General features: G+C 48.5%; 1 protein-coding gene and 1 pseudogene across 1 annotated transcript; both read left to right on the plus strand.

Moving 5' to 3' along the window:
• Positions 1 to 2770: 2770 nt before the first annotated feature.
• Positions 2771 to 7740, plus strand: LOC124646444 (cytosolic sulfotransferase 17-like). The gene is made up of 2 exons (XM_047186558.1): positions 2771 to 3596; positions 6692 to 7740. The coding sequence occupies exons 1-2, from the start codon at positions 2771 to 2773 to the stop codon at positions 7738 to 7740; spliced, it is 1875 nt and encodes a 624-aa protein (XP_047042514.1).
• A 4557-nt stretch (positions 7741 to 12297) lies between these two features.
• On the plus strand, positions 12298 to 13296 carry LOC124646455 (annotated as a pseudogene).
• The last annotated feature ends 225 nt before the right edge of the window (positions 13297 to 13521 follow it).

Below are 13521 nucleotides of genomic sequence, written 5' to 3' on the forward strand. Positions count from 1 at the left end.
AACTTCCACCGTCGCCTTTCTCTAAAACCCAAGCCCCTTATGGTGGGCATTTCCGAGGAACCGCCTCGACAGCGTTCTAGAACGCGCTAGCGAAGCGGCGGCGGCGAAAAGGCCGGTGAGAGAGCCAGCCGCGACGGCGGTGCCGACTCTCAGAAGAGAACAGCCGTCGAAACGACCGGCAAATCCAGCGGAGGCGAAGAGGTGGGAGGTGCGGGAGGGAAGGCACGACGAGAAATAAAAGGCGCGAACCCACAGTTATGGAAATAGTCGCCGACAGATGGGAGCCCACCTCGCCTGTCATCGTTTTTCGTTGTGTCCGGTATGCCCGAAGCATCCCCTGTGAAGCGGGGACGGGCTCGGGGTGCCGGACACCATATTGATCCGCGTCGGATAAAAAGAGGCTTTAGGGCACGCGGCTAGAAATGTTTTTTTTTCAATGCGACTCAAATCCCTTTGAGGGACGCTTTGGGGGACGCGGCTGAAGACGCTCTTGTCCTCTCCTACTATCTCAACACATCATCTAGCACTGCAAAAACTTCATCTGCTGTTTTCGAGAAATCAGAAGAATCAACAGAGACCAAAAAGACTGTAGCTAGCTGATAACTACTATTTACTAGCTTAAGCCGATTAGTAATAGAATAATAGAATTGCTGCTGCACCCATGGACGCAAGCCTTCACTTCATACCAGATCTGATTATAAATAAAATAAAGCAGTAACAAGCTGAACATTAAAAAAAGTGAAGTGGAGCATCTTGTGACCTTGTCGTGAGTCATTTCCCCTCCACGTGCTTACCATCTTGACATGGATCTCATAAGGTCAGACGGAGATGACTAGATGAGAAGTTCGAGGGAGAGAGATAAGCACAGCCGCCAGGAAATGGATCGAATGCGCCAGAGAGAAAAATATAGCATATTTAGGGGTTAGAGCATCTTTGGACGCTTAAAATATTCATGCGTGTTTCTTTGGGTCAGTCTAAATAGTTGAAATCAACCATGCGTCCATTTGCATCGGGATGCCCAGCGGCACAACGTATTTTTTTCGATTTTTGAATTTTTTCAACATAAAAATATACTACTCCGTTTTAAGGAATAAGGCGCACGCGTACTCTAAGATAAACTTTGATCATAAAAATTGAGCAACAAAATTTTGATTATATTATGTATAATTAGTATCGTTGGATTCGTATTGAAAAAAACTTTTTAATGATACTAATTTCATACAAACAATGTTTATCTATTTGAAGTAATTCTTGTTCAAACAAAAAGAACGTAAAACGAGGACGCTCTTATTCCTTGAAATGGAGGTAGTAATTTACATAGTAAAGAAAGGAAAATAAAAATGTAAAAACTCGTCGACGTCGATCACGACGAATCTGGTACCGGCCACGGCCAGTTGGCAACCGGCGGAACATAAGCTGGTGCCGCCGGTGGTGGTGGAGGTGGAGCCGCCCACGCCGGTGGTGGAGGTAGAGCCGCCCACGCCGGTGCTGGAGGTGGAGCCGCACACGGATTGTACAGCTGAGGTGGAGGCGGCGGTTGCGGGGCCGGGCCTCGAGCGCTCGTCGTATGGCCTCTTCCTCCATGAGGCCCGGCGGCATAATGCCGATAGCGTACCGGGGCAGCGGCGGCTACACCGGTCGGTCCACCTCCAAGATGAGGACGCCGAGCCTTTCGATCTCGTCGTCCGTCATCGTCGTCGGGAACTTGAATTTTTGGCCCTCCGCCATGGCCGCTACCATTCGTGGAAAATGCAGGTGACGAAGTCGTCACTGTCGTCCTTGGCGTCCTCATTGTGGTAGGCCAGCGCGTCGTTGTCCTCCTCCTCCTCCTCGTCGTCGTCCTATGGAGGCGCCGGCGGCTGCCGTGTTGGGCGACGAGGCGGCGTTGGCCGATCACGGGAAGTCCCTGTCGCCGAGGAATCCCACCTTCCTCCTCGGATCGTGCTCGGTCTTGGGCCAAGTGCGCTAGGTGTTTGAGTCGACGGCGTAGGCGGGATCGGCGCGGAGGTCCGCCGACAGGTACCGCCACCTGCACCGGATCTCGACGCTGAGGCACGGGTGGGACATGCACCCGGAGGTGGCTGAGCCGCCAACCGCCGCCAGGCAGGTGCACGTCCCGCCAGCCGTCGCATGGTGTCCAATTCTTGTACATGAGCTGCGCCACCTCGATGGGCAGCGTCACCCTGTGCGTTCGCTCCGCCTTCTTGGTGCCGTTGCCGGATGCCTCAGAGTCGTGCTTCTTCTTACTCATGGTTATGTGGTGGCGCGCGACGGTGAGGGGTGGGAGTGGAGGTGTGGGCAATGGCAGACACGATACCGGCGAACTTTTAAGGTTAGGCGGGCGGGACGATGGCGGCGCAGAAGTCCAGACGCCGCTTGACAGTGCGCGCGCAGAAGAGATAGCCGCGATATTGATGGCGAAAGTTACGGCGTCGACGTAAACGCAGAAGCGATGACCGTGGACGCGGTGGCCACAGAAGCGGGCTCGGTGCAAAAGCGAGTGGTCACTTGGTTTTCATCCACGCAGACATAAATGGTCTCTCAGCAGCGCGAGCATGTGGAGGAGCGATGTTATAATCTCGAGTGAGCTAACAAGAGAGGGCAGGCCCCGATGTGCGAGGAAGAGGAGGGCATGGCTATGGCTGACGCCTGGGCAAGATACGAGGCGCAGGCCTCCTCCCTTCCGACCTGCCCAGGCCTCGGGGGCGCCCCGTACATGAAGTACGGCAACTTCTGGTACCCGGCGCACCTGATGGCGCCGACGTTGGCCATGCGCGACTCGTTCGTCGCCCGCCCGACCGACGTCCTACTCGCCACCATGCCCAAGTCCGGCACGACGTGGCTCAAGGCCCTCGTCTTCGCCGTCGCCCACCGCGACCGCCACGCGCCTGACGACGCGCGCCACCCGCTCCTCGGCACCAGCCCGCACGACCTCGTCCCGTTCCTCCACTCCCTCTACGAGAACCATCGTGGTCCGGACCCTCCCGGCCTCGAGGCGATGCCGTCGCCCCGCATCCTGGCGGTGCACGCGCCGTTCTCGGTCCTGCGGCCGTCGGTGGCAAGTTGCCGCGTCGTCTACCTCTGCCGGGACCCCAAGGACGCGCTCGCCTCCTTCTGGCACTACATCCCCAAGGTCGTTCCTCGGGGCCACAACCTGCCGCCGTTCCACGAGGCCTTCGAGCGGTACTGCGACGGCGTCTCGCCGTTCGGCCCTCTTTGGGACCACATGGCCGAGTACTGGAAGGCGAGCGTGGCGCGGCCGGAGGAGGTCATGTTCCTCCAGTACGAGCACCTCAAGGAGGACACTGTGGGCAGCGTGAAGCGCCTGGCCGACTTCCTAGGATGCCCGTTCACCGACGAGGAGGTGGCCCGAGGCGTCCCCGACGCCGTCGTGGCTCTGTGCAGCATAGACCGGATGAAGGGCGTGGAGGCCAACCGGGAAGGCGAGCACGGCGTCGCCCGGACGTTCAAGAACTCGGCATTCTTCAGGAAGGGAGAGGTTGGGGATTGGAAGGAGCTCCTCACGCTGGAGATGGCGCAGAGGATCGACGACACCGTGGAGGAGAAGCTGCGAGGCTCCGGACTCTCGCTCATCGGCAGCTGATCAGCTGGGACTGCGCTGCGGTACAACATGGGCTGTGTTGCTTATTCTGGACGTGGCGTAATTTGTTGCGGAACGAACAACTACTATATGCAATAATAAAAGCTTGGCATCTACCTTTGTTGTCTGCATTTAATTTGATCCTCTGTGATTATCCTCTTACGCATGCTGTACCTCTCAATACACTAGCAATTCTTATTACGCATGTTTCTAAAAAAAGCTTCCCAATTCTACCTAAATACGAAGTTATATAGAGATGTTTTAGCTATAGATTCATTTGTATCTAGGAAAGGTTGTGAAGCTTTTTTAGGAACGGATAGAGTATACTTATCGGTGTGGCTTGATTATAGTTCTCAAACTTCCAATTTGCATAATTTTAATATGTCGAGATACATTCATATTTATATTAGAATCAATTAATATGAACCGGAGGGAGTATGTACTTGTTATGTAGTTCGATTTAGTTCTAAACCATATTTAGCGTTGAAATTGCGCTAACGGGATGCACGTTCTCCTGACTGCCATGGAATTTTGCACATAGCCCCTCGTGTGTCTGTCCATTACGATTGGTTAATTTTCCTCCAGGTTATTTATGCAAAAACACCTCATTTGTTATTTATAGATAATTTATGCCCTTCATTTGTCTCTAAGACTGCTCATAATGGGGGTAACATAGAGGGTAACATCACACATCTCAAAATATTTTGGTGATATGGCATGATAATAAACGAAGAAAGAGAGTAAGGTGATAACTAGCTATATCTATCTATTATATACTAAAAGCAAAATACGGATATTTAAAATAGAGACACCAGGTTAATCCACATCATTAGAATTATTTTAACAATTAGATCTGTAATATACGGTTATGATTTAACGGCTGATTACGTAACTTTATTGTCAAGTTCATATCTAACACATGATCCGAGTCTAACACGTACGCTATGCAAATAATATATTGGGTTCAAGCCGGATAATACGTTTGCGTAAAAAGATATATTGTGAGTTCACCTGGCACGTACCTTGGTATACGGATATTTAAAATAGAGACACCAGGTTAGTCCACATCATTAGAATTATTTTAACAGTTAGATCTGTAATATACGGTTATGATTTAATGGCTGATTACGTAACTTTATTGTCAAGTTCATGTCTAACACACACATGTCTAACGGCTGATTACGTAACTTTATTGTACAGTTAGATCTGAAAGGAAATCTCAAACGGTTGAGTGTGTGCGACGAATTTGAAAAAATTCGCTTAAAACTTCATACACGAAATTGATGATTTACGACTGACGAAACTCGAAACCGATTATGGGAATTGGTTCGTATCATCGACACACATATTGTTCGTGTACATCTTATTTTGATTCGGACTATGTTTATGTTGATTTTGGAGACGGTGTGTATAGTAGTGTAAGGGAGAGAGCCGTTGCATCGCTGGAGCCAAAGTGGAGCGAAAACGGGCTGGCACTGGAGAAACTGCCGATTCGACCGTTTCTCCAAATGCAGGCAAAAAACTGCTTTGAGAACCATGCGATGCAACAACGCGGATTGGCCCAATCAACCAAATGGGCAGAAAATTGCTAACCCGATGCAAGCTAGGGGCATGCACGCCACCAAACACGCCCTAAAGGAATGTAGTGTTGTTTATGTTTTCAAAGTTCAAACATACTCGTGCATGGAGAAAGAGCAAATGAAGATAAATTAGGTGGTGAGAGGAAGCTGCGATACGGCGTGCTTAAAAAGACTTGAGCTGCTGTTGGAGACGATTTACACAAAAATAACCGTTTGTAAGAAAGAAAAGCATAAAATGATTTTCTCACTAAACTATTTCACGCCTTTAATCTTTTGTGTGGCGTCCTTGCAAAAAACGTCACACCTATTTATGTGGCGCCCGTGAGAGCGGGCGCCACACATTGAGATACTCCCTCCGTCTGTAAAGTTCCAAAAAATATTTTTCCCAAAATGGCTCACCTTCTAGTCACATTTGCATTTAATGTGGGAGTAAAACTGATTCATTATTGCATGCAAAAGATTCCTCCTTTTGTAACCCACCGTGTAAAACGAGGCTCATTAGGCTGCTCATAGTGGGGAGTAACATAAGGTGGTGTAATGCATAAGTTACTAGTCCATATTACTACCTTCATAGTGGAAAATAACTTAGAGATGGTATCATGAAAAGTCTCATTTATTAGTTTGTAGACTCATTTTATCTTGGGATGTGTGATGTTATGGTAACATAGCTAGTTACCACCTCCCTCTTTTTCTTCATTTATTGCTATGCCATGTCACCAAAACACCTTGAAATGTGTGATGTTACTACCTAAGTTACTCCCACTATGAGCAGTCTTAGAGCAAGTACAATAAGGTACAGTCAGCTGGCTATAAGAGATAAAATATTATAAATTTGCTTAGTTGGAAGAGAGAGATTAGGAGAGAGAAGAGGAGTGGGCTCTTATCTTGTAGCCATGACTCTAAGACGTGCTCCTAGGCACTATGTGAGACTAAAAGGTGGGCCATATATTATAAAAGTACTACACTTTTATAGCTCACTATTGTATATGTTGGCTCTAAGTTAGCTATAGATGACATGGCACTTGGCTTATAGCTAGCAGCTGGCTACACTATTGGAATTGCTCTTAGTACTTTGCATGCACCATGTGTGAGTTTTTGCATGTTCATTAGTACTTTGCATGCACCATGTGTGAGCCAATAAGAATTCATCTTAGATCAAGATATTAGAAAACTTTGCTTGTGAAGGGGCGGAGGGAGTAATAATTTAGACTACTCCACTGTGAGTTGTCTGCAGCCTGCAGGGAATCGGTGCCCGTGGAGCGTGGGCATGCACCACCGAGGCATGGGAATCACCACGCCACACCACATCCCGCCAACGCCTTGTCTTCAGATCCCGCCAACCCTTGTCTTCAGTGTGGTTTGGTTTCTTTTTTGGTGACCAATAATTGCAGAGGGTTGTACTAGTAAAACATGGCTGCGGATCTGGATCGCACCGCAACTACCAGCTTCTTTAATGCCCATCGGTGAGTGGTTGTCAGTTACAACATCCCTAGACCCTAGTCTCGATCAGATCCTTCGTACAAGCTCTGCCTCCTCTCGCGCTTAGCCATGGCTCAGCTTCCATCCAAGAGTGATCTAGGTAGTGCCACCAATAGTTCACCGGAAGACGTGGACCTAGCCAAGCAGGGCGTTCGAGGTTTCATGTCCGCGCTACCGGCAAGAGAGGGGTGGTCGGCAACACTCGTCCACCACAAGAACTACTGGCTCAAACCGAGGATGCTGGAGGGGATCTTGCTCGCCCAGCAGACCTTCAAGCCCCGCGCCGACGACATCATCCTCGCCACGCAGCCCAAGTGCGGCACCACCTGGCTCAAGGCCCTCGCCTTCGCCATCACCAACCGATCTCTCTACGACTTCAGCGACCACCCGCTCCTCACCCGCCACCCTCAGCACGCCGTGCCCTTCATCGAGATCCCCACTGCTGGCTCGGACGACCACGCCGCCGGCATCGAGGCTCTCCCGTCTCCGAGGCTTCTCGCCACGCACATGCCCCTGTCGCTGCTTCCGCCGGGCACGACCTCCTGCGGCTGCCGCCTCGTGTACCTATGCCGGGATCCCAAAGATACGCTCGTGTCAAGGCTGCACTTCGAGAACAAGCTCGTAGAGGGTTTCAGCCTATCCATGGACGCCGCTTTCGGCATGTTCTGTGAGGGCTTCTCACCGTACGGCCCCTTCTGGGATCACTGCCTCGAGTACTGGAGGGAGAGCGTCGCAAGGCCTAACACCGTTCTCTTTCTGAAGTACGAAGAGATCAAGTCAGATCCGGTGCAAGTTGTGAGGAAGCTAGCGGAGTTCCTCGGCGTACCATTCACCCAAGAGGAGGAGAGCGCTGGGATCGCTGAGGAGGTGGTGAAGTTGTGCAGCTTTGAGAAGCTTACCAGCCTGCCGGTTAACCAGGTTGGTGTCGTTCGTCCAGGAAATAACGTGCGCCTCGATAATTCTGTGTTTTATAGGAAAGGAAAAGTAGGGGACTGGGTGAACCACATGAACCAAGAGATGGCGGAAAAGCTAGACAGCCTCGTTCAACACAAGCTTGAAGGGTCCGGCCTTGTGTTTTGAGTCCTCTTGTTTAATTTATTCTCTCTCAGCATGTTACAACTGCTTTCATACTATTTTCGTAATAAATGCTTTCCTACTTAGTGTATTTGTTACTAAATGTTTATCTATCAGCATGTTACAGCTGGTTTTCTACTTATTTTTGTCAAAATACATCCGTCACTTGTTATTAATGTAGGAAATTAAAATAAAGTGGTTGCAAGTTTTTCCCCCCAAAAAAAGAGTTTTAATCTCAGCCATGCATTCTGATTTGCTAATACCGTATAAATAGTCATCTTTAGGTCCAAATATAAATAGTCATCTTTAGGTCCAAATCCGATAAAGAGAAGCGTGCTTAGCTCACACTACGGGAAAGACTGACGTTGCCGTGCGTCACTTTGCACGGCAAAGGCTTTGCCGTGCGTGCACGCACGGCAAAGGATGCCCGGCAAAGCGAGCGACGGCAGAGGCAACGTTGCCGTGCGCACCGCCTATCCGCACATAGTGTAATAAATAGTCATCAAAAAGAAAAACTAATTAACAAAATAAATATAAGTAGTAGATGAAATAAAATAGTTAGAAAAACAAATAAAATGTATATTGGCGCACGGCAAAGGGAGCAGCGCACGGCAAAGGGTCCTTTGCCGTGCAACTGGTCTGTCACGCACGGCAAAGGGGCGGGACACGGCGGTGCCCGGGCCTTTGCCGTGCATTGTTTCTTTGCCGTGCGGCTTGCCCGGACTTTGCCGTCCTACTATCTTTGTCGTGCGCTGCTCCCGGACTTTGCCGTGAGATACTTGCTTTGCCGTGCGCCAAGTCTTTCTTTGCCGTGCTAGGTTTCTTTGCCGTGCGCTGCTCCCATACTTTGCCGTGCGTTTTGACGTTGCCGTGCGGTCTTCTTGCTGCGCACGGCAAAGAAATCTTTGCCGTGCAGCAGCTCACGGCAAAGATAGGCTGCACGGCAGCGCCTGATTTTCCCGTAGTGTCATTTGGTTGGGAATGTACATGTACAAACAAGACATCTAAGTTCAAGTACAAATACTCATGAACGTGAATTTAGGTTCCTATTTTATTCTTTAGGATCAGCCTTCCCTACTTGAAATAACCCCTCCCAATCTTTTTATTGTTCATTCTGATAACTTGTGAAAAATGGCCTCCCACAGATGACAATGCACGACTCTCGCACCTAGATACTCGCCTGGCATCCTCTAACGGATCCCCACGCATGCATGTCTGTGAGCGATGCGGATTCGGTGAACTCCAACGGTCAAGGGACGAGTCATTGTGAAGGTGCGCGGCACCGTCTATGCTAACAACAAATGCGACGAACGCATAATGGACGTCGGTGGCGCGGTGTAGGAGAAGGACCAATGACGAACTTCTGAAGAGTTTTGCTTGGACATCGATTTCAAATGGTCATTTTCTTTCTTATAGCCCACGTGAAAGGATACCAACATACTCCACAACCTTTTTGTCACGCTAGTGAACGGATCCTAGAGCATTTTCTTCTACCAGAGGAACAACACCTTGTCACCTTCTCTACCGCCTATATCTCTCCTCCCGATAACCGGCCACGTGATCGCAATGTGGGTCACACTAGGGTAACTACCATCTCGATTAGAAAAGTCATGAATGGCGCCAGTTGTGGGTCGGCTATGTCTCCTCCGACTGCTACGACCGTCGCGGTCGTCTTCTTGGTAAAATTTCACCACGAACACGGGGCGTCCTTGGGACATGCATTGTCTTGCAGCCATAGCCCTCCGCAATCATTCGCCCCGGCAGGAGGGGCGCATGGCAAGCACCCGCGGCGAAGGTGGCTACTCGCCTACTCCAACATCATCAGATTTCGTTGCGCAGGGGGTGGTTTAGGTTGTTAGGGAATTTTTAGTGGGCGGATGCAAATAGACGCGAAGCGACCGTTTAGGGCCGGATTGTTGAAAAATATGCGGCTTGTCTGCCCAGAAGCAAACGTGGCAACCGCTTAGGGCATTTTTATGTGGCGGGCCACTGAGAACACCCAGCTGATCCCTTTTGGCGTTCAATTTACATCGGTCGGTTGGACATGCCCTTAGGCAAGTTTTCTCGATAAAGGAGCATAGCCTCATCCTCTGCATCAATAGATGCACACGGCTTGCTTTATTAAAAACAAAGTATCAAGTCACGATAAATCCATCATCACTTCTTACAATCACGGAAAAGCTAAGGTCGATACATGAATCAACCAGCTGAAAATATGGCAAACAGAAAAGTTATGCATTTGCTATTCTATTAAGTAGCCTGGAAAAAGAAGTCATGAGCAACCACTAGCATCCGGTTGCATCCAATAACCATATCCTCCCGCTGCTCACTGGGAGAAGGAAAATCCATTGCTGAATTGAATGAGCAGCTCGCCGGATAACCTGCAAAAAATTAGTTCCACTTTGTTTGTTAAAGATAATATCATTTCTAGTCCTCCAATAGCCCAACAAAGGGTCGAAACACCAATTCTAATTTTCTGTTTGTCATCTTTCCTCACACCATTCAGCCATCTACCAAACATATTAGTAATATTAGCTGGTGGAGGAATGTTATAAGTAAGGTACATCATACGCCATATTATCTTCGCAAAAGGAAAATCAATAAACAAATGATTAACGGTTTCTGTGGAATCACAAAAACAACATTTTTTACACCCCTTTCACTTCCGTTTAGCTAAATTATCCTTAGTTAGAAGCACCTTATTGTTAAGGAACCACATAAATTTTCAAAAGAATCTTTAACTTCCGTAGATATCTACGAAGATAAATAGTATGCCCATTCATCCAATCAAGGTACATAGACTTAACTGAAAAAATACCCGAATCAGTAAGCTTCCAAATAAACTTATCAGGTTCATATGTTAAGTTAATTGTAATTAATCGTTGGCATAGATGTAACCATTGCACCCACTTATTATCATTCAAGCCTCTTCTAAAAGAAATATTGATAGGTTCAGTAGCAAACACAGTCGATACTAACACATTCTTATGTTGAACAATATTATACTTTGCCGGATATGATGAGCTAACGGAGTATCACCCATCCACACATCGTCCGAGAACCTAACTAACGTTCCATTCCCCACTCTGAAATAATCTCTCTTGAAGAAGTCCTCTTTAACATGCATGAGACCCTTCCAGAAAGGTGAATCAGACGGTTTGACCTCTACTTGTGCTAGTGTTTTATTTGTAAGATATTTGTTACATAAGAGCTGTTGCCACATACCCTCCTTTGAAAGAAGTTTAAACAGCCATTTGCTCAGCAAACATTTGTTCTTTAATTCCAATACCTCAATTTTCAACCCACCTTGATCCTTCGGTCTACATAAAATATTTCATTTAGATAATCTATATTTCTTCTTGTGCTCATCAGATTTGATCTATAATAGTCTAACCTCTTCCTCACCCCAATTGGGATTTCCAAGAAGGAGAGCATAAACATAGGAAGACGTGTAAGAACCGAATTAATCAGAACCAACCTATCACCATAAGACAACAATTTACTCCGCCAGCACCCCAATTTGGAGGCAAATCGATTTTCAATAGGATTTCACTCCGCATTCCGTAGTATCCTATAATGTACCGGAATCCCCAAGTACTTTAAAGGTATGGTTCCAGACTCACACCCAAAAATGTGTCTATACTGGTCCTCCATATCCTTTGCCTTACCAAAGCAAAAAAAATTCACTCTTGTGAAAGTTAATTTTTAAACCCGATAGTTGTTCAAAAATGCATAGGACTAGTTTCATATCAACAGCTTTAGCAATATCATGTTCCAAAAATAAAATTGTATCATCCGCATACTGTAAAATGAAGATTCCCCCATCAATCAAATGAGGTAACAAACTCCCCACTTTACCCTCATCCTTAGCCTAGCAATAAGAATCGCTAACATATCAGCGACAATGTTGAAAAAATTGGGAATAATGGGTCTCCCTTAGGCAAGTGGGTGGCGATTGGCGAAGGTAGTGCCTTATAGGTGCCGGACTAGCAGCCTATTCCCTATTTTGGTAGGGTATGACAGGTTTTACTTGGGTTTTTTTTTCCTTTCCCCCATTTTTTTTCTCTTGCTGGTTCCACCATGCCACGAACTCTCGTCCTTGCTTCGGCATGAACAGCTCGTGGACGGACGCAGCGCCCGGCACGCCCGGCAAGATAAGTTTACAGAAGCCACAGCACATGGATCTGAAAAGGTCTGTACTTGTCTAATCGTCTATGTCAGTTTGAGGATCGTTTTTAACACATTTTTTTGTTACTATAGTACATATTAATTCATCTTTGCCACGACCTCTCCGCAAGTGGCAATGAACGTGATCGAGCATGGGTTCCTTGGGCGGCCATCTAATATTTCCTTCCATGTGCACCTGGATGCACCACGCAAACCTGTCCCTCCATAAAAAGGGAAAAAAAACAAGCAATTCAATAGCATCTCACCACCGGCTCAATGCATCGATCCCACTTCTTCAAATGCCCATATGTGTTGGTACTTCCGAGCGCACCACCCCCCCCCCCCCCCCCCCCCCCCATCTAGGAGTCGAAAGCTCCGTCTCTTCGCGTGTCGGCCATGGCTCCGGTTCCATCAAAGAGTGATCAAGGCAGTGCCACCAGAAGCTCAGCGGAAGATGTCCTCGCCAACGAAAGCGTTAAAGCTTTCATATCCGCAGTCCCGGCAAGAGACGGGTGGTCGGAACCACTCGTCCAGTACAAGAGCTACTGGTGCAGACCGGGGTTTCTCGAGCGGTTCTTGCTCGTCGAGCGGCGCTTCAAGCCCCGGCTCGACGACATCATCCTCGCCACGCAGCCCAAATGTGGCACCACCTGGCTCAAGGCCCTCGCATTCGTCGTCGCCAACCGAGCCCGCTACGACTTCGGCGACCACCCGCTCCTCACTCGCCACCCTCAGCACATCGTGCCGTTCATCGAGATCCCCGATGGCACCGGCGGTGGCAACGACATCGAGGCGCTTCCGTCCCCGAGGCTTCTCGCCACGCACATGCCCATGTCGCTGCTGCCACCTGACATGGCCGGCTGCCGTATCGTGTACCTATGCCGTGATCCCAAAGATGCCCTGGTGTCAAGGCTGCACTTCGAGAACAAGCTCATGGTAGAGGGTTTCACCCTATCGATGGACCATGCTTTCGGCATGTTTTGTGAGGGTTTCTCGCACTATGGCCCCTTCTGGAACCACTGCCTCGAGTACTGGAACGAGAGCGTAGCCAAGCCCAAGGATGTCCTCTTCCTGAAGTACGAAGACCTCAAGTCGGATCCGGTGCAGGTTGTGAGGAAGCTAGCGGAATTCCTCGACGTTCCGTTCACCGAAGAGGAGGAGAGCTCTGGGGTTGCTCAAGAGGTGGTGAAGCTGTGCAGCATCGAGATGCTTACCAGCCTGCAGGTTAACCAGGTTGGTGCCGTTCTTCAAGGAAATAAAGTGCAGTTCAGTAACTCCGCGTTTTACAGGAAGGGAGAGGTGGGGGACTGGGTGAACCACATGAGCCGGGAGATGGGGGACGAGCTAGACAACATCGTCCAACGCAAGCTTTAGGGATCTGGGCTTGTGTTTTGAGTCCTCATGTTCTGTTATCTGCCAGAACGTTACAATTGCTCCCTTTCCTACTCATTTCATTGTAACCTAATTAAAGACATCTGTTACTTCTTGCTGAGAATAAAAATAAAGTACTAGCATGTTGTCAAACCCAGTTTGAGATAGGCTTTGTCACAGTCATGCATTGTGGTTTGTGAAAATAGTACGGAGTACTAAAAAGAAATTGCTAAGTTTTTGTAAATACGG

Source organism: Lolium rigidum, chromosome 1, assembly GCF_022539505.1.
Source record: "Lolium rigidum isolate FL_2022 chromosome 1, APGP_CSIRO_Lrig_0.1, whole genome shotgun sequence".
In the NCBI taxonomy this organism is placed as follows: Eukaryota; Viridiplantae; Streptophyta; class Magnoliopsida; order Poales; family Poaceae; genus Lolium; species Lolium rigidum.

Coding starts and splice junctions, on each gene's coding strand:
- LOC124646444 (XM_047186558.1), top strand. CDS start 2,771: ATGCGCGACTCGTTCGTCGCCCGCCCGACCGACGTCCTACTCGCCACC. Junction 3,597..6,691: donor CTCCGGACTCTCGCTCATCG/GCAGCTGATCAG, acceptor AGTCTCGATCAG/ATCCTTCGTACAAGCTCTGC.